Source organism: Thamnophis elegans, chromosome 2, assembly GCF_009769535.1.
Source record: "Thamnophis elegans isolate rThaEle1 chromosome 2, rThaEle1.pri, whole genome shotgun sequence".
NCBI lineage: Eukaryota > Metazoa > Chordata > Lepidosauria > Squamata > Colubridae > Thamnophis > Thamnophis elegans.
Genome location: NC_045542.1, coordinates 168,463,929 through 168,485,888, shown reverse-complemented (window position 1 = coordinate 168,485,888; position 21,960 = coordinate 168,463,929). Strand labels below are relative to the sequence as shown.

The following is a 21,960-nucleotide window of genomic DNA, read 5'->3' as shown; positions in this document are numbered from 1 at the left end:
GAGTCAACCGTGAGATGTTCAGGATCAAACTGCTGGCAGTCGGCAGAATCAGCCTGCATTCTAACCATGGTGCCACCATGGCTCTTGAAATACAAACCAGAATGATTGAATAAAGAACTCTCTGTTAAAGACAAAAAAATAAGTATAAAAAATAGAGAGAGGGGCTTATAGCTAAGGCAGAATAGCAACAGAAATGCAAATATGAAATCAGGAAAGCTAAGACTCAGAATGAAGTAAGACTTGCAACAAATGTCAAAAATAATAATAATAATAACATGTAAAAAAATAAGAAAACAGAAAAATCAAGCAACTGATCTGCAAACACCTAGAAACAAGCAAACATAACACCAGAAGTCAACATGGGTGTGTCAAAAAGAAATGATGCCAAACAAATCTTATTTCATTCTTTGACAAAGTGACTACATTAGTAGACCAGTGAAATGCTGTGGAAATAGTATACTTAGATGTCAGTAAGACGGTTGACAAAGTAGACTGGAGTCTATTTCTTAGTAAATTAGAAAAATGTGGGATAGGTAGCATCAACGCCAGATGTATTTGTAACATCTGGTGTTGAAGAACATTTGTTTGAAGAAAATATGAACTGAGCCAGGATGTCCTCTACATGAAGTCCCAGCATGGTGGGGAGGGGCTTCCTCTGCTCAGCACCTTCTATATCAGGGGACTCAGCATTTGTGCAGGAAGTCCTGGAGAGCAGCCTCCAATCTAATCAGAAGCATGTTTCTCTCTCCTCTTTTGGCTGGAGAATGGCTAGTTGCAGCAGGGACCATCCTCCTCATTCTGCTGCTGCTTCTGTTGATGCTCTTCCCAAGATGCAAGTGAAGGGGAAATGCCTTGCGCTGATGGCAGGGCCTCCCTGATGGTGGCAGCCAGGACTCCTGAGGTTGCTTGAAGTTAGTTGCCTTCTTCTCGGAGGATTCGTCCAGGAGTTGAGTTGCTTCCTCTATAATATCCGTCTGCCATAAAATATCCCACAGTCACTTTCTCTGCTTTGGAACCCTCTTTTGACTCTGTTGCTTCTGCTTTGTCCAGGGTCTCCAATTCACCAGCCCAGGACATTGACCTTCCGAGCGGCTGCTGCTTCCCTTCTCGCCTGCGCAAAGTTGACCCAGATTCTTCAAGAAACCTCTGGGGGCTCCACTCTCCATAGGATACCCTGTCCTGCGAAGAGAGAAAATGGAAGACATCAGAACTATACTTTGTACTAGCAATTTTTCTCCCCTTCTCCACTTAGAACCATAGAATCATAGGCTGGAAGGGACCTTGAAGGTTTTCTAGTCCAACCCCCTGCTCAAGGCAAGAGTCCTTATGAGCTCTGTTATTCCCACCACAACCCTGGCAGGTATGAGGGCAAGCAGCCAAAGCAGCCTGGTGTACGTGGGTATGTGCTGGTCCTCGTTTCTCTCTCAAAATCCCTTTCTTCCTTCCTCTGTATCTACTGTATCTACAATCCCTACCTACCTATTTATCTACAGACCTGCCTGCCTGCCTCTCTCTCCTCTGTCTGTCTGTCTATTATCTATCTATCTATCTATCTATCTATCTATCTATCTATCTATCTATCTATCTATCTATCTATCTATCTATCTATCTATCTATCATCTATCTATCATCTATCTCCTATCTATCTATCTATCTATCTATCTATCTATCTATCTATCTATCTATCTATCTATCTATCTATCTATCAGTATATCTGTCTGTATTAATTAATCCATCCATCCATTATCTACCTACCTACCTTCTGCTATATGATTTATATCTATATATCTGTATCTCTCTGTCTGTCTACCTATCATCTATCCATCTAATCTATCTACTTGTATGGTGCCCAACTCACAGTTTATCCCTGCAGCTCATCATCTCCAGGGAACTTTTTCCTGGACAGCCCTCCCCCTCCACCGCCCTTTGTTTTTTCCATTCTTCCATTCCTTCTCTCATTCCTTTCCAGTTCTTCTCTGACAGAAATCCCACATTTCCCCAAGGTAACCCAAGCTCCAGCTTCTGTTCCTGGCTCCTTCCTCGTCTCATTCTCCTCCCTCAGAGCTGATGGGTACAAGAGGATCGCAGAGCCCCGGAGGAGCCCCAAGCAGCCCCCAATCCCTTCTTACAAAGTCTTTGGGGATGAATGTTGCCCACCCAACCCTTCAATGGCCTTGGCTCTTGGGTATTTCCCAAGCCCAGAGTTTTGCATCTTACATAGACTTCAGCAACAATCAGACTCACCTCCGAGGTTACTTCAGATTGGAGCAGCGGTTCAGATTGAATCTTATTATCTGTGCCACAATTAAGGGGAGAAGAAAGTATTTCTAATGGCAAATCATCAACTGAAGACTTTGCTTTCTGATAGGGACTCATTCTACGTCTCCAGCACCTGCCTGTTAGATGGGAAAAGAGAGGACAGCTGCCTAATTTTGGGGTCAGCAGCTCCTGCCTCAGATGGAGACAGACTCATGCTGAAGACCTCTAGAAGACCTCTAAATCTGGATTATAACCCAGCACCTTGAGAAAGTGGAATTAGTGCTGTCATCTGTTCGTTATGGACAAAAGGCAAAACTGTTGGCTGTCAAACGTTGCTGGCCACAGGGAAATGAAAAGGAACATTCCTGGGTGTTATTGAGAAATAATCAATTTGAAACCATTCTTGCTCCTCTTAAAGCTTTCATGGGAAATCACAATCTACCACCACTAAAACCAGTGGTGGGATTCAAATTTTTTTACCACTGGTTTTGTGGGCATGGCTTGGTGGGCATGGCAGGGGAAGGGTACTGTAAAATCCCCATTCCCTCCTGATCAGCTGGGACTCGGGAGGCAGAGAATAGGTGAGGGCGGGGCCAGCCAGAGGTGGTATTTACCAGTTTTCTGAATGACTCAAAATTTCTACTACCGGTTCTCCAGAACTGGTCAGAATCGGCTGAATACCACCTCTGACTAAAACCATTGAAAGTTGGCTCAATCATTGGGATGCCCCCAATAAAACCTATTAAATCACCACCAATTACTCTTAAGCAATGGTGCTAAATCTCTGGGAATCCTGTTATTTGGTACAACACTGATGGTCCTCCCCATAGATTCCACACTCGGTAATTCTCATTTGTTTTGATTTATATTCCAAAGCCTCTGTTTCCAACCCGACCAGCTCCAATAACCAGCAATCTTGCTTAATCTTGCAAAGCTAAGATGGCTCTGGTTGACTTAGAACTTGCACTGACAAATGAGCAACATAAATTGCAAACAAGTCAAGAGGCCCATCCTGGAAGAAGGAAATGGCAAAGCACTTCTTCACTGTTGCTGAGAGAATTGCTTGGATGTGTTGAACCGCATTTGGATGAGCTCAACTGAGGAGACACTTCCCACATCCATCCTCCCTCTCATTACTTTTGCTCTGAGTAGGGACAGGACAAGCAGCAGCTCCTTCTACTTCCCCCGTTGTTGTCTGTCCCCAGGTGTGATTGGAAGCAGGGGCAGAGGACATGGAGCTCCTCCACACATCCCCCCACCCCCCACCCCCAGTGCCACCAGAGCTTCCCTGAAGGTCTCTCTTGCCAGGTGAGATGGCACATGGATCTTATTCAGGAACAGGATTATGGATTGTCTGGGACTGGGATGGCGAACCTATGGCACGAGTGTGACAGGTAGCATGTGGAGCCATTTGTTAGGGCACGCGAGGCATTGTCCTGACAACACCAGCATGCATGCACACACTGGCCAGCTGACTTCGCCTTTAATTTTCGGCCATTTTTCGAGGCTTCTCTGAAGCCTCTTGAGGACAAAAAACAACCCAACACGCAGTTCGGGAAGCCTCCTGAAGCTTCCGGAGGGCCTCTGGGGGGGAGGGGAGAGGAGGCCGTTTTTGCCCTTGCCAGGCTCCTAGGAAGCCTCTGGAGCAGGGGAGGGTGAAAAACGGGTCCATGTGCCAAAAGCGGGGCAAGGGCTGGGGTCCTTCATGCATGTGCAGGGGGTCACATACGCATACGCAGGGGTTCGTGTGCATAGAATTATGGGTGTGGCCATGCCCATGCATGACCTCCCTGCACTCCCCAGCTTTTGGCATGCAATGGCAAAAAGTTTAGCCATCACTGGTCTAGGGCTTCCCAGGTCATTTATGGGACTTTCCTTTGATTCTTCAGCCCCAGATATTTGCCCCTCTGAAATCAATCTATTAAGGCCAAAGTGACTTCCTCGTTCTGAGATTTACAGTCAATTGAAAAAAAATGGCTGCATAGCTTCTTCTTCCTTTCTGACTCTTGGTCCAAATGCTGTTTGTAGGGAAGAGCCTCGTGGGGAGTCATGACTGAAACTCTCAGAGAGATTCTCTCACATTCACACCAACTCAGTCAACACAGAAAGACCCAGGGTGGGGGTGAGTGGAAGTGTTTGTTTCACTTACCCATCAGGAAGAAAATCACAGCTCCAGAAATTACACATGCTACAGTTCCCACAGGAATCCGCCACTCTGTAGTTAAAGAAAGAGACACAGAATTACGATTAGAGTAGACAGATCCTGAGTTCCCAGAAGTGGAGATGCTGAGCAATGGAAGCATTTCCCAACTTCTGCTGGTCTCCAGGAAGTGTCTCTACCTGAAGGAAGCTCTTCTTCTTCAAAGATATTCCCTCTTCAGCATTGGAGGGGAGGGGCTTCCTTTGGGGGGGGCACTGCCTAAAACCCACCAAGATCAGATGGAATAGCCTTGGAGGACAGAAAGAAGAACCACAACCGAAGCAGCAGTCAGATAAGGGAGGAAGGGGCTAAAGCCTGGGTCAAGTAATTAAATTGCCGTATTTTTGGAGTATAAAACGTACCTTCCCCCCCAAAAAGAGGGTGAAAATTTGGATGCATCTTATACACAGAATATAGCTCCCCCACCTCGAGGTGAAAAACCCAGGGCATGGAGGCAGTGATGGTCTGTGGCAATCCCTGCAGCCTGGAATAGCTGATTGGGAGTATTCTGCAGTCCCATTCACCCGCCAATCAGCTGTGCTGAATCAGACTGCAATAAGTGCTGAAGCTAACCCGGCTGGTCAGCATTTGCAGCAGCAATCACATTCAGAAAGCACACACAGGTAACTGATTCAGCAGGATTCAAAATAATAATAATATACAATACCAAAAGCAGGTTTTCCAAGGTAGCAGTAAATACAAGCAAAACACAAGCAGTTTCACTTTCCGTTCTCAGCTAAGCCAGGCTCCTTCCTGTCTCCTTGTTGCTCACACAGCAAATACTGTTTCAGAGTCCAAATAGCCCTCATTGGCTGACAGTTGCTCTGCTTATTCATTGGCTGACCTTGTTACTATGTGCTCCAAGTCATGAACTCTCACACAAGGACAGGAAGCTAGCCAGCTGAATACTATGGATGCTGGTAGGCAGAGGCAGAATCTTTTTTCTTCTTATTTTCTTCCCCCAAAACTAAGGTGCGTCTTATACTCTGAAAAATACGGTAAGTAAATATGTCCAGCTTCTCCTTAGTTCACGTGAAGATAAATGGTGGGAAGATGAGGCATGTTCAGATTGCAAGATTTTGTCACTATCATTTTATAATGAAGGTAGTACTTGATGTAAATGACATTGGTTTCTTACTCTGGTCTACCCTGTTGATCTGAGAAATGCCCAGCCTCCCTTACTGAAAAGGATATTGAATGACATGGGTTAACTTGTCCCATCAAATAATTTCCCACAGAAAGGAAAACATTGTTTCCACTCCCTATCATTTCTATTGTATACCTCCATATACAATAGTCCAGCGGTTCTCAACCTGTGGGTTGCGACCCCTTTGGGGGTCAAATGACCTTTTCACAGGGGTCACCGAGGAGCCTCCATGGAGAGGCCAGCGAGAAGCTGGCTGGAAGGGAAGGAGCAGCTCGGGTTCCCCACGCGGTGGAAGGAGAGGTGGCAGAAGACTGAGGGGCTTCCCAGCAGGACAGTCCAGCTGGCCTTCCATGCGGGCATTTTTCAGCCACTGTTCCTGCCCAAGAACTCCTACAGGGCGAACGCCTTCGCCGGGGCTGAGCTGCATTGAAGGGGGAGTCTTGGGCAGCATGAAGAGCAACGGCTGAGGAGAGGCTTCCTGTGTCAGTAAGAGCTCCAGCCCCTTTCTTGTGCTCATCTCTTGTGCATGTGCGCGCAAGCAAAATACCCTCCTGGGCTAGGATCAAGGCGGAGGGGACAATGACTCTCCTCTCACTGTCGCCACTGCAAAATGAGGTGAGTAACTGGGTATGCAGCCACTGTTCCCTCTAAGGTGCGCGGCTGCGTGGCCGCGCACATGGCAAGAAACCCCCGCGCAGAGGTTTCTAACTGCCGCGCAGATTTCTTTCAAAGTAAATGTAGGGAAGTCCTTTGCAGGCGGCTAGAACTGGCCGCCCGCAAAGGACCTCCCCAAACTTGTTTCAGCGGCAGCTCTCAGCCTGGGCGGCAGCGTCATGCAGGCTGTGGAAGGAGGGGGAGGAGGAGGGAACCAAAGAGAGGCTTTTACCGAGTCTGCGCCCCACAGCCAGGACCGTCCTTGCGCCTCAAGCCGCGTTTCTTCCTACAAAGCCCTTCTGGCGTCAAACGGAACTCTCGGGTTGCCCGAAGGGCTTTGCAGGAATAAACGCGGCTTGAGGCGCAAGGACGGTCCTGGCTGTGGGGCGCAGACCCGGTAAAAGCCTCTCTTTGGTTCCCTTCTCCTCCTCCTCCTCCTCCTTCTTTCTGGAGCCCCTTCCTCAAAGATTTGGTACCAAAGCAATGGCGGGAGGAAGTTGTGTCTTTTGGATTTTGCACTGTTGTCTTTTCAATGGTTCTCAGACTGGTTGAACCTTTAGCAGCTGGGGTGATATTCTTTACTGTTAAGGTTACAATTGGATGTGTTGGACGAATCTTAAAAGATGAAACTTTTATTAAAACGTTTGACTTAACTAAAAACGTCTTCCTTTTTCTTCTTCTTCTTAAATATGATTTATTTATTTATTTTTACTTCAGAAGTTTGATGACCGTTGTACAAACTAATCCAACCTAAATGTAGAGGAGGAGGAGAAGGGGGTGGGATTTAAAAAGAGCAGAGGAAAAAGAAAAGAAAGCATGAAGAAAACATAAAGAAAGGGATGGGAGGGAGGGAAGGAAGGAAGGCACTTTATGTTGAAACAGAAAATATTATATAAGGAATAAAATGGAAATAACTTAGGAAGGAAGGAAGGAAGGAAGGAAGGAATTGCACTTAATATTGAAAGAAAAGAGAATGAAGGAAAAAGTATTGGAAGGATTGAAAGAAGGAAGGAGGAACAAAGAATTACACTTAATATTGAAATGGAAAAGAAAATATAATGAATGAAAGAAGAAGTATAGGAAGGAAGGGAAGGGAAGGAAGGAAGGAAGGAAGGAAGGAAGGAAGAAACGAAGACTGTTGAAACAGAAAAGATAATATAAGGAAGAAAATGGAAAGACGTATAGGAAGGAAGGAAGGAAAAAAGGAAGACAATGTTGAAATGGAAAAGAATATAAGGAAGAAAATGGAAAAAAGTATAGGAAGAAAGGAAGAAATGTACTTAATATTGAAACACAAGGGAATGAAGGAAAAAATATTGGAAGGATTGAAAGAAGGAAGGAAGAATGGAAGGAACAAAGACAATGTTGAAATGGAAAAGAATATAAGGAAAAAAATGGAAAAATGTTAGGAAGGAAGAATTACACTTAATATTGAAACAATTGAATATAATGAAGGAAAAGGAAACAGGAATAAGGGAGGGACGGAGGACTTCAGCTCCCAGAATTTCCCTGGCTGAAGAATTCTGGGAACTGAAGTCCACCCCTCGTAAAGTGACCAAGGCTGGGAAAAGAATCCGCACTAGGGACAATGCAAGCTATGCTTCACCCCGTCAGTCCATCTTAGCGTGCAAGAAAGACATCAGACAACGCCATAGTTGCTATGGTAGCATTTGGCTATGCGCAGCGATGCTCTCCTGGTCTTTATGGGTGGGAGGGGGGCAGTTGAGCTGTGATGCTAATCCCCTCGTGGGAACACAGAGGGTGGGAGAAGAGAACCAAAGAACTTCAAACTCCAAGGTTCTGGAGTGGAGAATAAGAGGATCAACTTTGTCTAAATGATATTGACATATAAAGAACGGTTGTAGGAACTGGGTATGTCCAGTTTGATGAAAAGAAGGACTAGGGGAGACATGATAGCAGTCTTCCAATATCTCAGGGGTTGCTCCAAAGAAGAGGGAGTCAAACTATTCTCCAAGGCACCTGAAGGCACCTGAAGACAAGAAGCAATGGATGGAAACTAATCAAGGAGAGAAGCAACCTAGAACTAAGGATAAATTTCCTGACAGTGAGAATAATTAACCAATGGACCAACTTGCCTCCAGAAGTTGGGAATGCTCCAACACTGGAAGTTTTAAAGAAGATTTTGGATAACCGTTTGTCTTAAGTAGTGTAGGGTTTCCTGCCTAGGCAGGGGGTTGGACTAGAAGACCTCCAAGGTCCCTTCTGTCCTTCTATTCTACGATTAGGGGACTGGAGGCCAAAACATATGAAGAATGGTTGCAAGAACTGGGTATAATGAAAAGAAGAAATTGGGGAGACATGATAGCAGTCTTCCAATATCTCAGGGGTTGCCACAAAAAAAGAGGGAGTCAAGCTGTTCTCCAAAGCACCTGAGGGCAGGACAAGAAGCAATGGGTGGAAACTAATCAAGGAGAGAAGCAACTTAGAACTGAGGAGAAATTTCCTGACAGTGAGGACAATTAATCAGTGGAACAGCTTCCCTCCAGAAGTTGTGAATGCCCCAACACTGGAAGTCTTTAAAAAGATGTTGGTTAGCCATTTGTCTGAAATGGTATAGGGTTTCCTGCCTAGGCAGAGCGCCTTCCAAGGTCCCTTCCAACTCTGCTATTGTATTGTATTATGAAAAGATTACAGAGAAGCAATTTCCTACAATTAATAACTTTATTTTGTATTTGCTCTTGTATTCAATGAGAAAGAAAGAAAAAGAAAGAGGGAAGGAATGAAAGGAAGGAAGGAAGAAAGAGAGAGGAAAAATAGAGAAAAACAGAAATGAGAGGGAGAGGGAGAGAAGAGAGACCCTATTCCCACAGAAAACACTGAGCCATGTAACCTGGGTAGGCATGCCTGGGGGGGGGGGGTGTCATGTGATTAGGTGGGAATGATGTTGAGTTGGCCACACCCATCCAGGTTTTGTGGCTCCTGGTGTTTTCTGTGGAAAATAGATCCAAATGGCTCTTTGAGTGTTTAAGATTGCTGACCCCTGTGCTACACCATGCTTCAAAACAAAATTTCATTTATTTGTAATTAGAAATAAATATTTCATAACATATACACATATTGTTTTTGTGATTAATCACTATGCTTTATGTTCAATTTGTAATAGTGAAAATACATCCTGCATATCAGATATTTACATTACGATTCATAACAATAGCAAAATTACTGATATAGAGTAGCAACGAAAATAATTTTATGGTTGGGGGTCACCATAAACATAACATGAGGAACCGTATTAAAGGGTCGCGGCATTGGGAAGGTTGAGGACCACTGCTATAAAGCCATGATGGTGAACCTATGGCACTTGGGCAGGCAAGCTGTCACCCAGCTCAGCTCCACTGCGCATACGCATGTACCTCCCGCTGGCCAGCTGACTTTTGAGTCTCTGCCGCACATGTGGGAGACCCATGCGCATGGGTGGGAGGGAAGGGGAATGCATGCAGCCTGTTTTTGGTCTCAGGAGGCTTCTGGGAGACCTGATAGGCCCAAAATGGGGCATGGGGGGATCGTTACCATGTTTGGGGGGGTGCATTCCATTATAGGTGTAGGCACTCACATGTATGCTGTCACACGCGTGCGCACGATTTTGGCACACGAGTATCCTCACTGCTGCAGAAGATGGAGGGAATGGCCTTGAAAGGCAGAAGGAAGAGCCACAACCAATCATCTCATTTATCATATCATCTCATATATCTTCATATACTTTTGCTATTAAGATATCAATTCCAACTCTTCTGGCAGAAATCACTTCTCTCCCATTGCTAAATGCAGGGCTATATTTCCTGCACACCATCTGAAAACATGAAAGGATGCGGCAGAAAACTCTCCCTTCCCTTTTCAAACACTGATGTAAAGTTTACTTCTACACTAAGTTTACTTCTACATTAACCCATCGCTTTCTCACCTCTTTCCTCCTTGAAAGACAGTACCAGGGGCTCCTGCAATCCCTTGTGCTCCAGGCGACACCGAAAACGGTTCCTCTCCTTGGGGTCAATCTCAATGCTGAGCTGGACATAATAGGTCCCATCTGAGTTGGGGACCACATTCCTATGGAGGGTCTCATACTGGCAGACCTCTCCATCCCTCGTCCAGGTGGCCTGGATCTCCCTGGGGTAGAAGCCAAAGGCCTGGCAGATGAGGACCTCCAGTCTCTCGTTCACCACCTTGCTAGTCACCTTCCCCGCTGGAGGCTCTGCAGAAACAGAAACATCTGAGTTCCTGGTATTTCCACTTTTTCTGTCAAGATGATTTAATAACAGGGAAGGCCTACTCTGTCCATCCTGTTCCACTGCTCCAACTCCTCCTCTGAACCTTTTGGGAGCCTCCAAGATGTGACACTGAAGCTCTTTAGATGTATTTTTGAAAGGGTTGCATAAAATTTGGGGTAAAGCTCTCAAATTGAAAGGGTTTGATTTAATTGTACCCCTCCCCCCAATTGAATTTGCTCAAGTGGTTCCAGATAGAAATCAGGGACGGACTGATCTTTTCCTTCTGATCCAAAAAACAGGATGTGAGTTTCTTCTATTTTTTAAGATTTTCCCAGGGAAACAGAATGAGACCTTCAGCATTAATTTCTTGCTCAGGTAGGTTTTTTTCCCCCCTGAATAATTTATTTTGGGGGAAATTGAAGATTATTTTCTTCTGTAATGTGATGTGGGATACTGACTGACCCTTTTCTGCAAAGGGTGGCTTGGCTGTGTAGGCCAGAGATAATATAGGGGGAGGGAAGGCAACAGAAACATACTCAGTGGAGCATTGTCACTCACCAATCCTCTGCAGAGTCTTGTTCTTGTAGGACAGGTATCTCTGCAGCGCCTCAATGCAGGTCTTATCCAGGAAGATTTTATTGGTCTTGGACCATCCTGGATCCTCCTCCCACTCCTCCTTGACCTTCTGGGCCTGGTGCTGAGCTATCACCCATTTCGGAATCTCCTTCTTGAAGCTGATGAAGTCCTTCCCATCGTAGCCATAGTGCAAAAACCCTGCTTTGCTCCCGCCTTCCAAGAGCTCACAGCCCAAATTCACCTGCCAGATGTGAAGTCCTAAAAGAGACCCAGAGAGCGGTGAATGAAAAGGGTCCAGGGATTTTTTCCTACACATCATGAGAGTTTATCCCTTCCCTCAAACTTCCCACCTGGGGAGAGAAACCTGATTTCTCCCTCCAATCTTTATCACACAGGGAGAAATGTCTTTTACTTCAGTTAACCCTTTTCGGCTGGGGTCAGGCCATGAAGATTTTTTAGGGAAGGGAGATAATTGGGGGTCGGGGGGTGCGGAGTGGGGTGTCTTTTCTTTTCAGGAAAGAAAATCTCACTAGTATGTCCCCTGCAGGCACTGCTTGCCAAAGATGTCACTGGCTCTGCTCACCTCCAGCACTGCGGTCCAGTTTTGATAACTTCTCCAGGTTGGCTCTGAAGACCGACTCAAAGGGCAGAAATGACTCATTCTCAGCCTCCTCCATCCAGGGCACCAAAGGCTCCATCTTCCTGGTGAGGCTGTCAAAGCGAGCGATGGGCTGGTCATCCAAGTAGAACTTAACGAAGAATGGAGGCAGCCCCTGGCTGGGCTCTGGCAGTTGCAGGTAGAAGTAGCTCAGGGAGTGTGAGGGGGAGCCTGGAGAGGAAGGAGGGAGAAAGGGAGAATGAAGGGGGGGGGGTCTGCACTGGAGCTCCATCCCCTCCAACATTTTATTCTCACTCAGCATCCCCAACAATTGAGCTGTTCTCTTTCTGCTCTGCTTGGGAAGGTCCCTTCCTTTAAACTGAAGCATCCCTTAAGGTAAAGGTACAGGTTTCCCTCGCACATATGTTCCTGACTGTAGGGGGCGGTGCTCATCTCCTATTTTTACTACTTGCATTTTTACATGCTTTGGAACTGCTAAGTTGGCAGAAGCTGGGACAAGTAACGGGAGCTCACTCTGTTACACGGCACTAGGGATTCAAACCACCAAACTGCTGAGCTTTCTGATTAACAAGTTCAGTGTCTTAGCTACTGAGCCACCCTTGGCTGACCTTAAAAACATCTGGGCAGGAGGCTCACATTTGGTTATGGGACCCACACAGCTTCTCTCAGGATTTCTAGCCAGTGTCTTGTGTGCCTGACTCCGATCATAACCCTCCTTGCCTATTGGTACAGAAGGATTGACTAGGAGCTCCCTTTGAGAGTCAGAGGCCTGGCTGCTCTCTAGAGAGTCATCCTTGCACAGGGTGACCAGGTTTTCTAATAGGTGTGGAGCTCCAAGGCAGGTAGCCTCCCTCCTTTGCCAGGAAAAAGGTGGGCAAAAATGGGTTGAGTTCTGAATTCCTCTGTTCTGGAAAAATTAAAAACTAGGAATAGCTCTGAGACGTATATACTGCTTCACGGTGCTTCTACAGCCCCACCCCCTCTCTAAGGTTTACAGAGTCAGCCTCTTTCCCCCAACAACATGGATCCTCTGAAGGATGGAAGGCTGAGTCAACTTTAAGCCTGGTGAGATCCTCCTCTCCTGTCTCTCCTCCTCCCTCCTCCCCCCTCCTCTCCTTCTCCTCTCCTTTCCCTCTTAAAGTCTTCTGTTCTTTCCCTTACTTCTTCCCTGCGAAGTTCAACGGCTCTTATTCATTTGTTGCCCAAAAACTGCAATCTTCCATCCAGGATGGGAGAGACGGTCTCAAGGTTTCAGTTTTAGGGACTGCTGTGAGCTCAGTCTGATTCAGATTCACCAAGAGGTCTAGCTGCTTCTCCTGAAATTAAATTGCAGGGAGTCCCATTCTCCATTCCCTCCCCACTCCAGGGGAAGGATACTGCAAAATCTCCATTCCCTCCCCACTCCAGTGGAAGAATACTATAAAATCTCCATTCCCTCCCCACTCCAGTGGAAGAATACTACAAAATCTCCATTCCCTCCCCACTCCAGGGGAAGGATACTATAAAATCTCCATTGCCTCCCCACTCCAGTGGAAGGATACTGCAAAATCTCCATTCCCTCCTCATTCCAGGGGAAGGATACTGCAAAATCTCCATTACTTCTCCACTCCAGTGGAAGAATACTATAAAATCTCCATTGCCTCCCCACTCCAGGGGAAGAATACTATAAAATCTCCATTGCCTCCCCACTCCAGGGGAAGGATACTGCAAAATCTCCATTCCCTCCTCACTCTAGAGAAAGGATACTGCAAAATCTCCATTCCCTCCCCACTTCAGGGGAAAGTATACTGCAAAATCTCCATTCCCTCCCCACTCCAGGGGAAGAATACTATAAAATCTCCACTGCCTCCCCACTCCAGTGGAAGAATACAATAAAATCTCCATTCCCTCCCCACTCCAGTGGAAGAATACTATAAAATCTCCATTGCCTCCCCACTCCAGGGGAAGAATACTGCAAAATCTCCATTCCCTCCCCACTCCAGGAGAAAGTATACTACAAAATCTCCATTCCCTCCCCACTCCAGGGGAAGGATACTATAAAATCTCCATTCCCTCCCCACTCCAGTGGAAGAATACTATAAAATCTCCATTCCCTCCCCACTCCAGTGGAAGAATACTATAAAATCTCCATTCCCTCCCCACTCCAGTGGAACAATACTATAAAATCTCCATTCCCTCCCCACTCCAGTGGAAGAATACTATAAAATCTCCATTCCCTCCCCACTCCAGTGGAAGAATACTACAAAATCTCCATTCCCTCCCCACTCCAGGGGAAGGATACTATAAAATCTCCATTCCCTCCCCACTCCAGGGGAAGGATACTATAAAATCTCCATTGCCTCCCCACTCCAGTGGAAGGATACTGCAAAATCTCCATTCCCTCCTCATTCCAGGGGAAGGATACTGCAAAATCTCCATTACTTCTCCACTCCAGTGGAAGAATACTATAAAATCTCCATTGCCTCCCCACTCCAGGGGAAGAATACTATAAAATCTCCATTGCCTCCCCACTCCAGGGGAAGGATACTGCAAAATCTCCATTCCCTCCTCACTCTAGAGAAAGGATACTGCAAAATCTCCATTCCCTCCCCACTTCAGGGGAAAGTATACTGCAAAATCTCCATTCCCTCCCCACTCCAGGGGAAGAATACTATAAAATCTCCACTGCCTCCCCACTCCAGTGGAAGAATACAATAAAATCTCCATTCCCTCCCCACTCCAGTGGAAGAATACTATAAAATCTCCATTGCCTCCCCACTCCAGGGGAAGAATACTGCAAAATCTCCATTCCCTCCCCACTCCAGGAGAAAGTATACTACAAAATCTCCATTCCCTCCCCACTCCAGGGGAAGGATACTATAAAATCTCCATTCCCTCCCCACTCCAGTGGAAGAATACTATAAAATCTCCATTCCCTCCCCACTCCAGTGGAAGAATACTATAAAATCTCCATTCCCTCCCCACTCCAGTGGAAGAATACTACAAAATCTCCATTCCCTCCCCACTCCAGTGGAAGAATACTATAAAATCTCCATTGCCTCCCCACTCCAGTGGAAGAATACTATAAAATCTCCATTCCCTCCCCACTCCAGTGGAAGAATACTACAAAATCTCCATTCCCTCCCCACTCCAGGGGAAGGATACTATAAAATCTCCATTCCCTCCCCACTCCAGGGGAAGGATACTATAAAATCTCCATTGCCTCCCCACTCCAGTGGAAGGATACTGCAAAATCTCCATTCCCTCCTCATTCCAGGGGAAGGATACTGCAAAATCTCCATTACTTCTCCACTCCAGTGGAAGAATACTATAAAATCTCCATTGCCTCCCCACTCCAGGGGAAGAATACTATAAAATCTCCATTGCCTCCCCACTCCAGGGGAAGGATACTGCAAAATCTCCATTCCCTCCTCACTCTAGAGAAAGGATACTGCAAAATCTCCATTCCCTCCCCACTTCAGGGGAAAGTATACTGCAAAATCTCCATTCCCTCCCCACTCCAGGGGAAGAATACTATAAAATCTCCACTGCCTCCCCACTCCAGTGGAAGAATACAATAAAATCTCCATTCCCTCCCCACTCCAGTGGAAGAATACTATAAAATCTCCATTGCCTCCCCACTCCAGGGGAAGAATACTGCAAAATCTCCATTCCCTCCCCACTCCAGGGGAAGGATACTATAAAATCTCCATTCCCTCCCCACTCCAGTGGAAGAATACTATAAATCTCCATTCCCTCCCCACTCCAGTGGAAGAATACTACAAAATCTCGATTCCCTCCCCACTCCAGTGGAACAATACTATAAAATCTCCATTCCCTCCCCACTCCAGTGGAAGAATACTATAAAATCTCCATTCCCTCCCCACTCCAGTGGAAGAATACTACAAAATCTCCATTCCCTCCCCACTCCAGGGGAAGGATACTATAAAATCTCCATTGCCTCCCCACTCCAGTGGAAGGATACTGCAAAATCTCCATTCCCTCCTCATTCCAGGGGAAGGATACTGCAAAATCTCCATTACTTCTCCACTCCAGTGGAAGAATACTATAAAATCTCCATTGCCTCCCCACTCCAGGGGAAGAATACTATAAAATCTCCATTGCCTCCCCACTCCAGGGGAAGGATACTGCAAAATCTCCATTCCCTCCTCACTCTAGAGAAAGGATACTGCAAAATCTCCATTCCCTCCCCACTTCAGGGGAAAGTATACTGCAAAATCTCCATTCCCTCCCCACTCCAGGGGAAGAATACTATAAAATCTCCACTGCCTCCCCACTCCAGTGGAAGAATACAATAAAATCTCCATTCCCTCCCCACTCCAGTGGAAGAATACTATAAAATCTCCATTGCCTCCCCACTCCAGGGGAAGAATACTGCAAAATCTCCATTCCCTCCCCACTCCAGGGGAAGGATACTATAAAATCTCCATTCCCTCCCCACTCCAGTGGAAGAATACTATAAAATCTCCATTCCCTCCCCACTCCAGTGGAAGAATACTACAAAATCTCGATTCCCTCCCCACTCCAGTGGAACAATACTATAAAATCTCCATTCCCTCCCCACTCCAGTGGAAGAATACTATAAAATCTCCATTCCCTCCCCACTCCAGTGGAAGAATACTACAAAATCTCCATTCCCTCCCCACTCCAGGGGAAGGATACTATAAAATCTCCATTCCCTCCCCACTCCAGGGGAAGGATACTATAAAATCTCCATTGCCTCCCCACTCCAGTGGAAGGATACTGCAAAATCTCCATTCCCTCCTCATTCCAGGGGAAGGATACTGCAAAATCTCCATTACTTCTCCACTCCAGTGGAAGAATACTATAAAATCTCCATTGCCTCCCCACTCCAGGGGAAGGATACTGCAAAATCTCCATTCCCTCCTCACTCTAGAGAAAGGATACTGCAAAATCTCCATTCCCTCCCCACTTCAGGGGAAAGTATACTGCAAAATCTCCATTCCCTCCCCACTCCAGGGGAAGAATACTATAAAATCTCCACTGCCTCCCCACTCCAGTGGAAGAATACAATAAAATCTCCATTCCCTCCCCACTCCAGTGGAAGAATACTATAAAATCTCCATTGCCTCCCCACTCCAGGGGAAGAATACTGCAAAATCTCCATTCCCTCCCCACTCCAGGGGAAGGATACTATAAAATCTCCATTCCCTCCCCACTCCAGTGGAAGAATACTATAAAATCTCCATTCCCTCCCCACTCCAGTGGAAGAATACTACAAAATCTCCATTCCCTCCCCACTCCAGTGGAACAATACTATAAAATCTCCATTCCCTCCCCACTCCAGTGGAAGAATACTATAAAATCTCCATTCCCTCCCCACTCCAGTGGAAGAATACTACAAAATCTCCATTCCCTCCCCACTCCAGGGGAAGGATACTATAAAATCTCCATTCCCTCCCCACTCCAGGGGAAGGATACTATAAAATCTCCATTGCCTCCCCACTCCAGTGGAAGGATACTGCAAAATCTCCATTCCCTCCTCATTCCAGGGGAAGGATACTGCAAAATCTCCATTACTTCTCCACTCCAGTGGAAGAATACTATAAAATCTCCATTGCCTCCCCACTCCAGGGGAAGAATACTATAAAATCTCCATTGCCTCCCCACTCCAGGGGAAGGATACTGCAAAATCTCCATTCCCTCCTCACTCTAGAGAAAGGATACTGCAAAATCTCCATTCCCTCCCCACTTCAGGGGAAAGTATACTGCAAAATCTCCATTCCCTCCCCACTCCAGGGGAAGAATACTATAAAATCTCCACTGCCTCCCCACTCCAGTGGAAGAATACAATAAAATCTCCATTCCCTCCCCACTCCAGTGGAAGAATACTATAAAATCTCCATTGCCTCCCCACTCCAGGGGAAGAGTACTGCAAAATCTCCATTCCCTCCCCACTCCAGGGGAAGGATACTATAAAATCTCCATTGCCTCCCCACTCCAGTGGAAGAATACTATAAAATCTCCATTCCCTCCCCACTCCAGTGGAAGAATACTACAAAATCTCCATTCCCTCCCCACTCCAGGGGAAGGATACTATAAAATCTCCATTCCCTCCCCACTCCAGGGGAAGGATACTATAAAATCTCCATTGCCTCCCCACTCCAGTGGAAGGATACTGCAAAATCTCCATTCCCTCCTCATTCCAGGGGAAGGATACTGCAAAATCTCCATTACTTCTCCACTCCAGTGGAAGAATACTATAAAATCTCCATTGCCTCCCCACTCCAGGGGAAGAATACTATAAAATCTCCATTGCCTCCCCACTCCAGGGGAAGGATACTGCAAAATCTCCATTCCCTCCTCACTCTAGAGAAAGGATACTGCAAAATCTCCATTCCCTCCCCACTCCAGTGGAAGAATACTATAAAATCTCCATTGCCTCCCCACTCCAGGGGAAGAGTACTGCAAAATCTCCATTCCCTCCCCACTCCAGGGGAAGGATACTATAAAATCTCCATTCCCTCCCCACTCCAGTGGAAGAATACTATAAAATCTCCATTCCCTCCCCACTCCAGTGGAAGAATACTACAAAATCTCCATTCCCTCCCCACTCCAGGGGAAGGATACTATAAAATCTCCATTCCCTCCCCACTCCAGGGGAAGGATACTATAAAATCTCCATTGCCTCCCCACTCCAGTGGAAGGATACTGCAAAATCTCCATTCCCTCCTCATTCCAGGGGAAGGATACTGCAAAATCTCCATTACTTCTCCACTCCAGTGGAAGAATACTATAAAATCTCCATTGCCTCCCCACTCCAGGGGAAGAATACTATAAAATCTCCATTCCCTCCCCACTCCAGGGGAAGGATACTGCAAAATCTCCATTCCCTCCTCACTCTAGAGAAAGGATACTGCAAAATCTCCATTCCCTCCCCACTTCAGCGGAAAGTATACTGCAAAATCTCCATTACTTCTCCACTCCAGTGGAAGAATACTATAAAATCTCCATTGCCTCCCCACTCCAGGGGAAGAATACTATAAAATCTCCATTCCCTCCCCACTCCAGGGGAATGATACTGCAAAATCTCCATTCCCTCCATTCCCTCCTCACTCTAGAGAAAGGATACTGCAAAATCTCCATTCCCTCCCCACTTCAGGGGAAAGTATACTGCAAAATCTCCATTCCCTCCCCACTCCAGGGGAAGGATACTATAAAATCTCCACTGCCTCCCCACTCCAGTGGAAGAATACAATAAAATCTCCATTGCCTCCCCACTCCAGGGGAAGAATACTGCAAAATCTCCATTCCCTCCCCACTCCAGTAGAAAGTATACTACAAAATCTCCATTCCCTCCCCACTCCAGGGGAAGGATACTATAAAATCTCCATTCCCTCCCCACTCCAGTGGAAGAATACTATAAAATCTCCATTCCCTCCCCACTCCAGTGGAAGAATACTATAAAATCTCCATTCCCTCCCCACTCCAGTGGAAGAATACTACAAAATCTCCATTCCCTCCCCACTCCAGTGGAAGAATACTACAAAATCTCCATTCCCTCCCCACTCCAGTGGAAGAATACTATAAAATCTCCATTCCCTCCCCACTCCAGTGGAAGAATACTACAAAATCTCCATTCCCTCCCCACTCCAGGGTAAGGCTGAGGAGTATGTTCAGTTCTTGGCGGACAAAGTTGCTCGGTTTCGGTCGGACCTGGACTCCCCTCCCGCAGATCCAGCCGAGACACAAGGGAATGACTTGGCAGACCATCTCTGGGTTGAGTTTCAGGATGTTGCCTCCGGGGATGTGGACAAGGCTATGCGAGCTGTGAGTGCCTCCACCTGTATACTGGACCCGTGTCCCTCCTGGCTGGTTGCCAACAGCAGTGAGGTGACACGAGGCTGGATCCAGGCGGTTGCTACCGCCTCTCTTCGGGAGGGGCACTTCCCCACCGCGCTCAAGGCGGCGGTGGTGAGACCCCTCCTGAAGAAACCGTCCTTGGATCCAGCCGTTCTTAATAACTACCGCCCAGTCTCCAACCTCCCCTTCGTGGGGAAGGTTGTTGAGAAGGTGGTGGCCTTCCAGCTCCAGCGTACCTTGGAGGAAGCTAACTATCTTGACCCCTTCCAGTCCGGCTTCAGGCCCGGTTACAGCACAGAAACCGCTTTGGTCGCATTGACCGATGATCTCTGGAGAGCCAGAGATGGAGGCCATGCGTCCATCCTGGTTCTCCTTGACCTCTCAGCGGCTTTCGATACCATCAACCATGGTATCCTTCTGCGACGACTGCGGGAGGTGGGGGTGGGCGGCACTCTTCTGCAGTGGTTCTCCTCCTACCTCTCGGACAGGTCGCAGTCGGTGTTGGTGGGGGGGCAGAGATCGTCCCCGAGGCCCCTAACTTATGGGGTGCCGCAGGGTTCGGTCCTATCCCCCCTACTATTTAACATATACATGAAACCGCTGGGCGAGATCATTCGGAGGCACGGGATAAAATACCATCAATACGTGGACGATACACAGTTGTATCTGTCCGCCCCGTGCCAACTCAATGAAGCGGTGGACGTGATGAACCGGGGTCTTGAGGCTGTTAAAGACTGGATGAGAGCTAACAAACTGGTACTCAACCCGGACAAGACCGAGTGGCTGTTGTGTTTTCCTCCCAACAATTTGGCCAACGTTCCATCACTCAGGCTGGGGGGTCAAAATTTATACCACTCAGACAGGGTCCGCAACTTGGGAGTCCTCCTGGACCCACAGCTGAGTTTCGACCATCACTTGTCAGCTGTGACCAGGGGGGCATTTGCCCAGGTTCGCCTGGTGCGCCAGTTGCGGCCCTACCTGAACCGGGAGGCCCTCACAACAGTCGCTCGAGCCCTTGTGATCTCTAGGCTGGAATACTGCAATGTGCTCTACATGGGGCTGCCCTTGAAGAGCATCCGGCGACTTCAGCTAGTCCAGAATGCAGCCGCGCGAGTGATTGTGGGCGCACCACGGTTCGCCCACATAACACCGATCCTCCGTGAGCTGCGCTGGCTACCTGTTGATCTCCGGGTGCACTTCAAGGTCCTACTTACCATTCATAAAGCGCTCCATGGTAGTGGATCTGGCTATTTGAGAGACCGCCTTCTGCCAATTACCTCCCTTCGTCCCATCAGATCGCATAGAGTAGGCCTCCTCCGAATTCCATCCGCCAGTCAGTGCCGACTGGCGACTACGCGGAGGAGAGCCTTCTCAGTTGCAGCTCCGACACTATGGAACAATCTCCCCGTGGAGATCCGCACCCTCACCACCGTCCAGGCCTTCCACACAGCCCTCAAGATCTGGCTATCCCGTCAGGCCTGGGGATAAGACTTTACTCTCGCCCCTCCCGAATGTTGAATGAATGTTGTGTTTTACCGCTAATTATTTTTACTCACATTTTCTTTTTGTGTTTTGTCCTGCACTCCCCTCCCCTATTATTGTAAGCCGCCCTGAGTCCCCTCAGGGAAAAGGGCGGCCTATAAATGTTTAATAAAAGTAAAAAAAAAAAAAAAGGATACTATAAAATCTCCATTCCCTCCCCACTCCAGTCTCGCGCCCTTTTCCCCTCGTGCTTCTCACCCTGAGAGGGGCTGAGTGGGGGAGAGAAAGACCCAATCCAGGATATGCGACCCTCCCTTTCTCTTTCTTCCTCCCCACCCGCCCCTCGCAAATCCTTCCAGAAACTCACCGCAAAGGCCGCCTGGCAGCAAGGACCCCAGCGCCGTCCCCAAGAGCAAGAGGGGCGCCCGGTAAAGCTGCATCGCCCTCCAACCAGGCGCTCCCGTGCGCCACCAACCGAAGACGCCTGCCGTCCGCTAAGGGCAAGTCGCTTAGGCGCTGCTGTCCCAGTTCGGCTCCCGTCTGGATCCAGAAAATAATCCAACTCTGCTAAAATTCTCCGCCCTGTTTGGGTCCGCGAAGAAGAGAGAAAACGGCGCTGCTCCCTTGGACTCTTCCTGGGTCCCTGGAGGGAGGGAGGGGTCCGAGGAAGACGTTGTCCAGAAACGGGAAACGTTAGCGCTCAAGCGCCCTGGTTTCCCCCCGGTTGTCTGAACTAAGCCACTGCGATGCTCTCCCAGCTAATTCATCTTGGGAAGCTCTCCGATCGATCCCCTTTCGCCCAAAGGGGCTTTGGGGGACCTTTTGGCAGAAGGTGGCTCTCTGTGATCTGAAGGGGAAGGATGTTTGAGCAGCGTCAGGCTTGGACCTCGCTCCCTTCCACCAACGGCCTCGGGAGACCCGCCAAAGAGCTCTTTTCCTTTGGTGCTTCTGCCGCCCCCAGCAAGAAGGATCC

At 47.6% G+C, this 21,960-nt stretch overlaps 1 protein-coding gene across 1 annotated transcript; it reads right to left on the bottom strand.

The window, feature by feature from the left end:
* Positions 1-912: 912 nt before the first annotated feature.
* On the bottom strand, positions 913-21,691 carry LOC116502573 (zinc-alpha-2-glycoprotein-like). The gene is made up of 7 exons (XM_032208448.1): positions 21,355-21,691; positions 11,646-11,891; positions 11,045-11,320; positions 10,183-10,470; positions 4,409-4,474; positions 2,245-2,294; positions 913-1,179 (listed from the first exon to the last, which is right to left on the bottom strand). Exons 1-7 carry the CDS (start codon positions 21,425-21,427, stop codon positions 913-915), a joined length of 1,266 nt encoding a protein of 421 aa, XP_032064339.1. The 5' UTR covers positions 21,428-21,691.
* Positions 21,692-21,960: the final 269 nt, after the last annotated feature.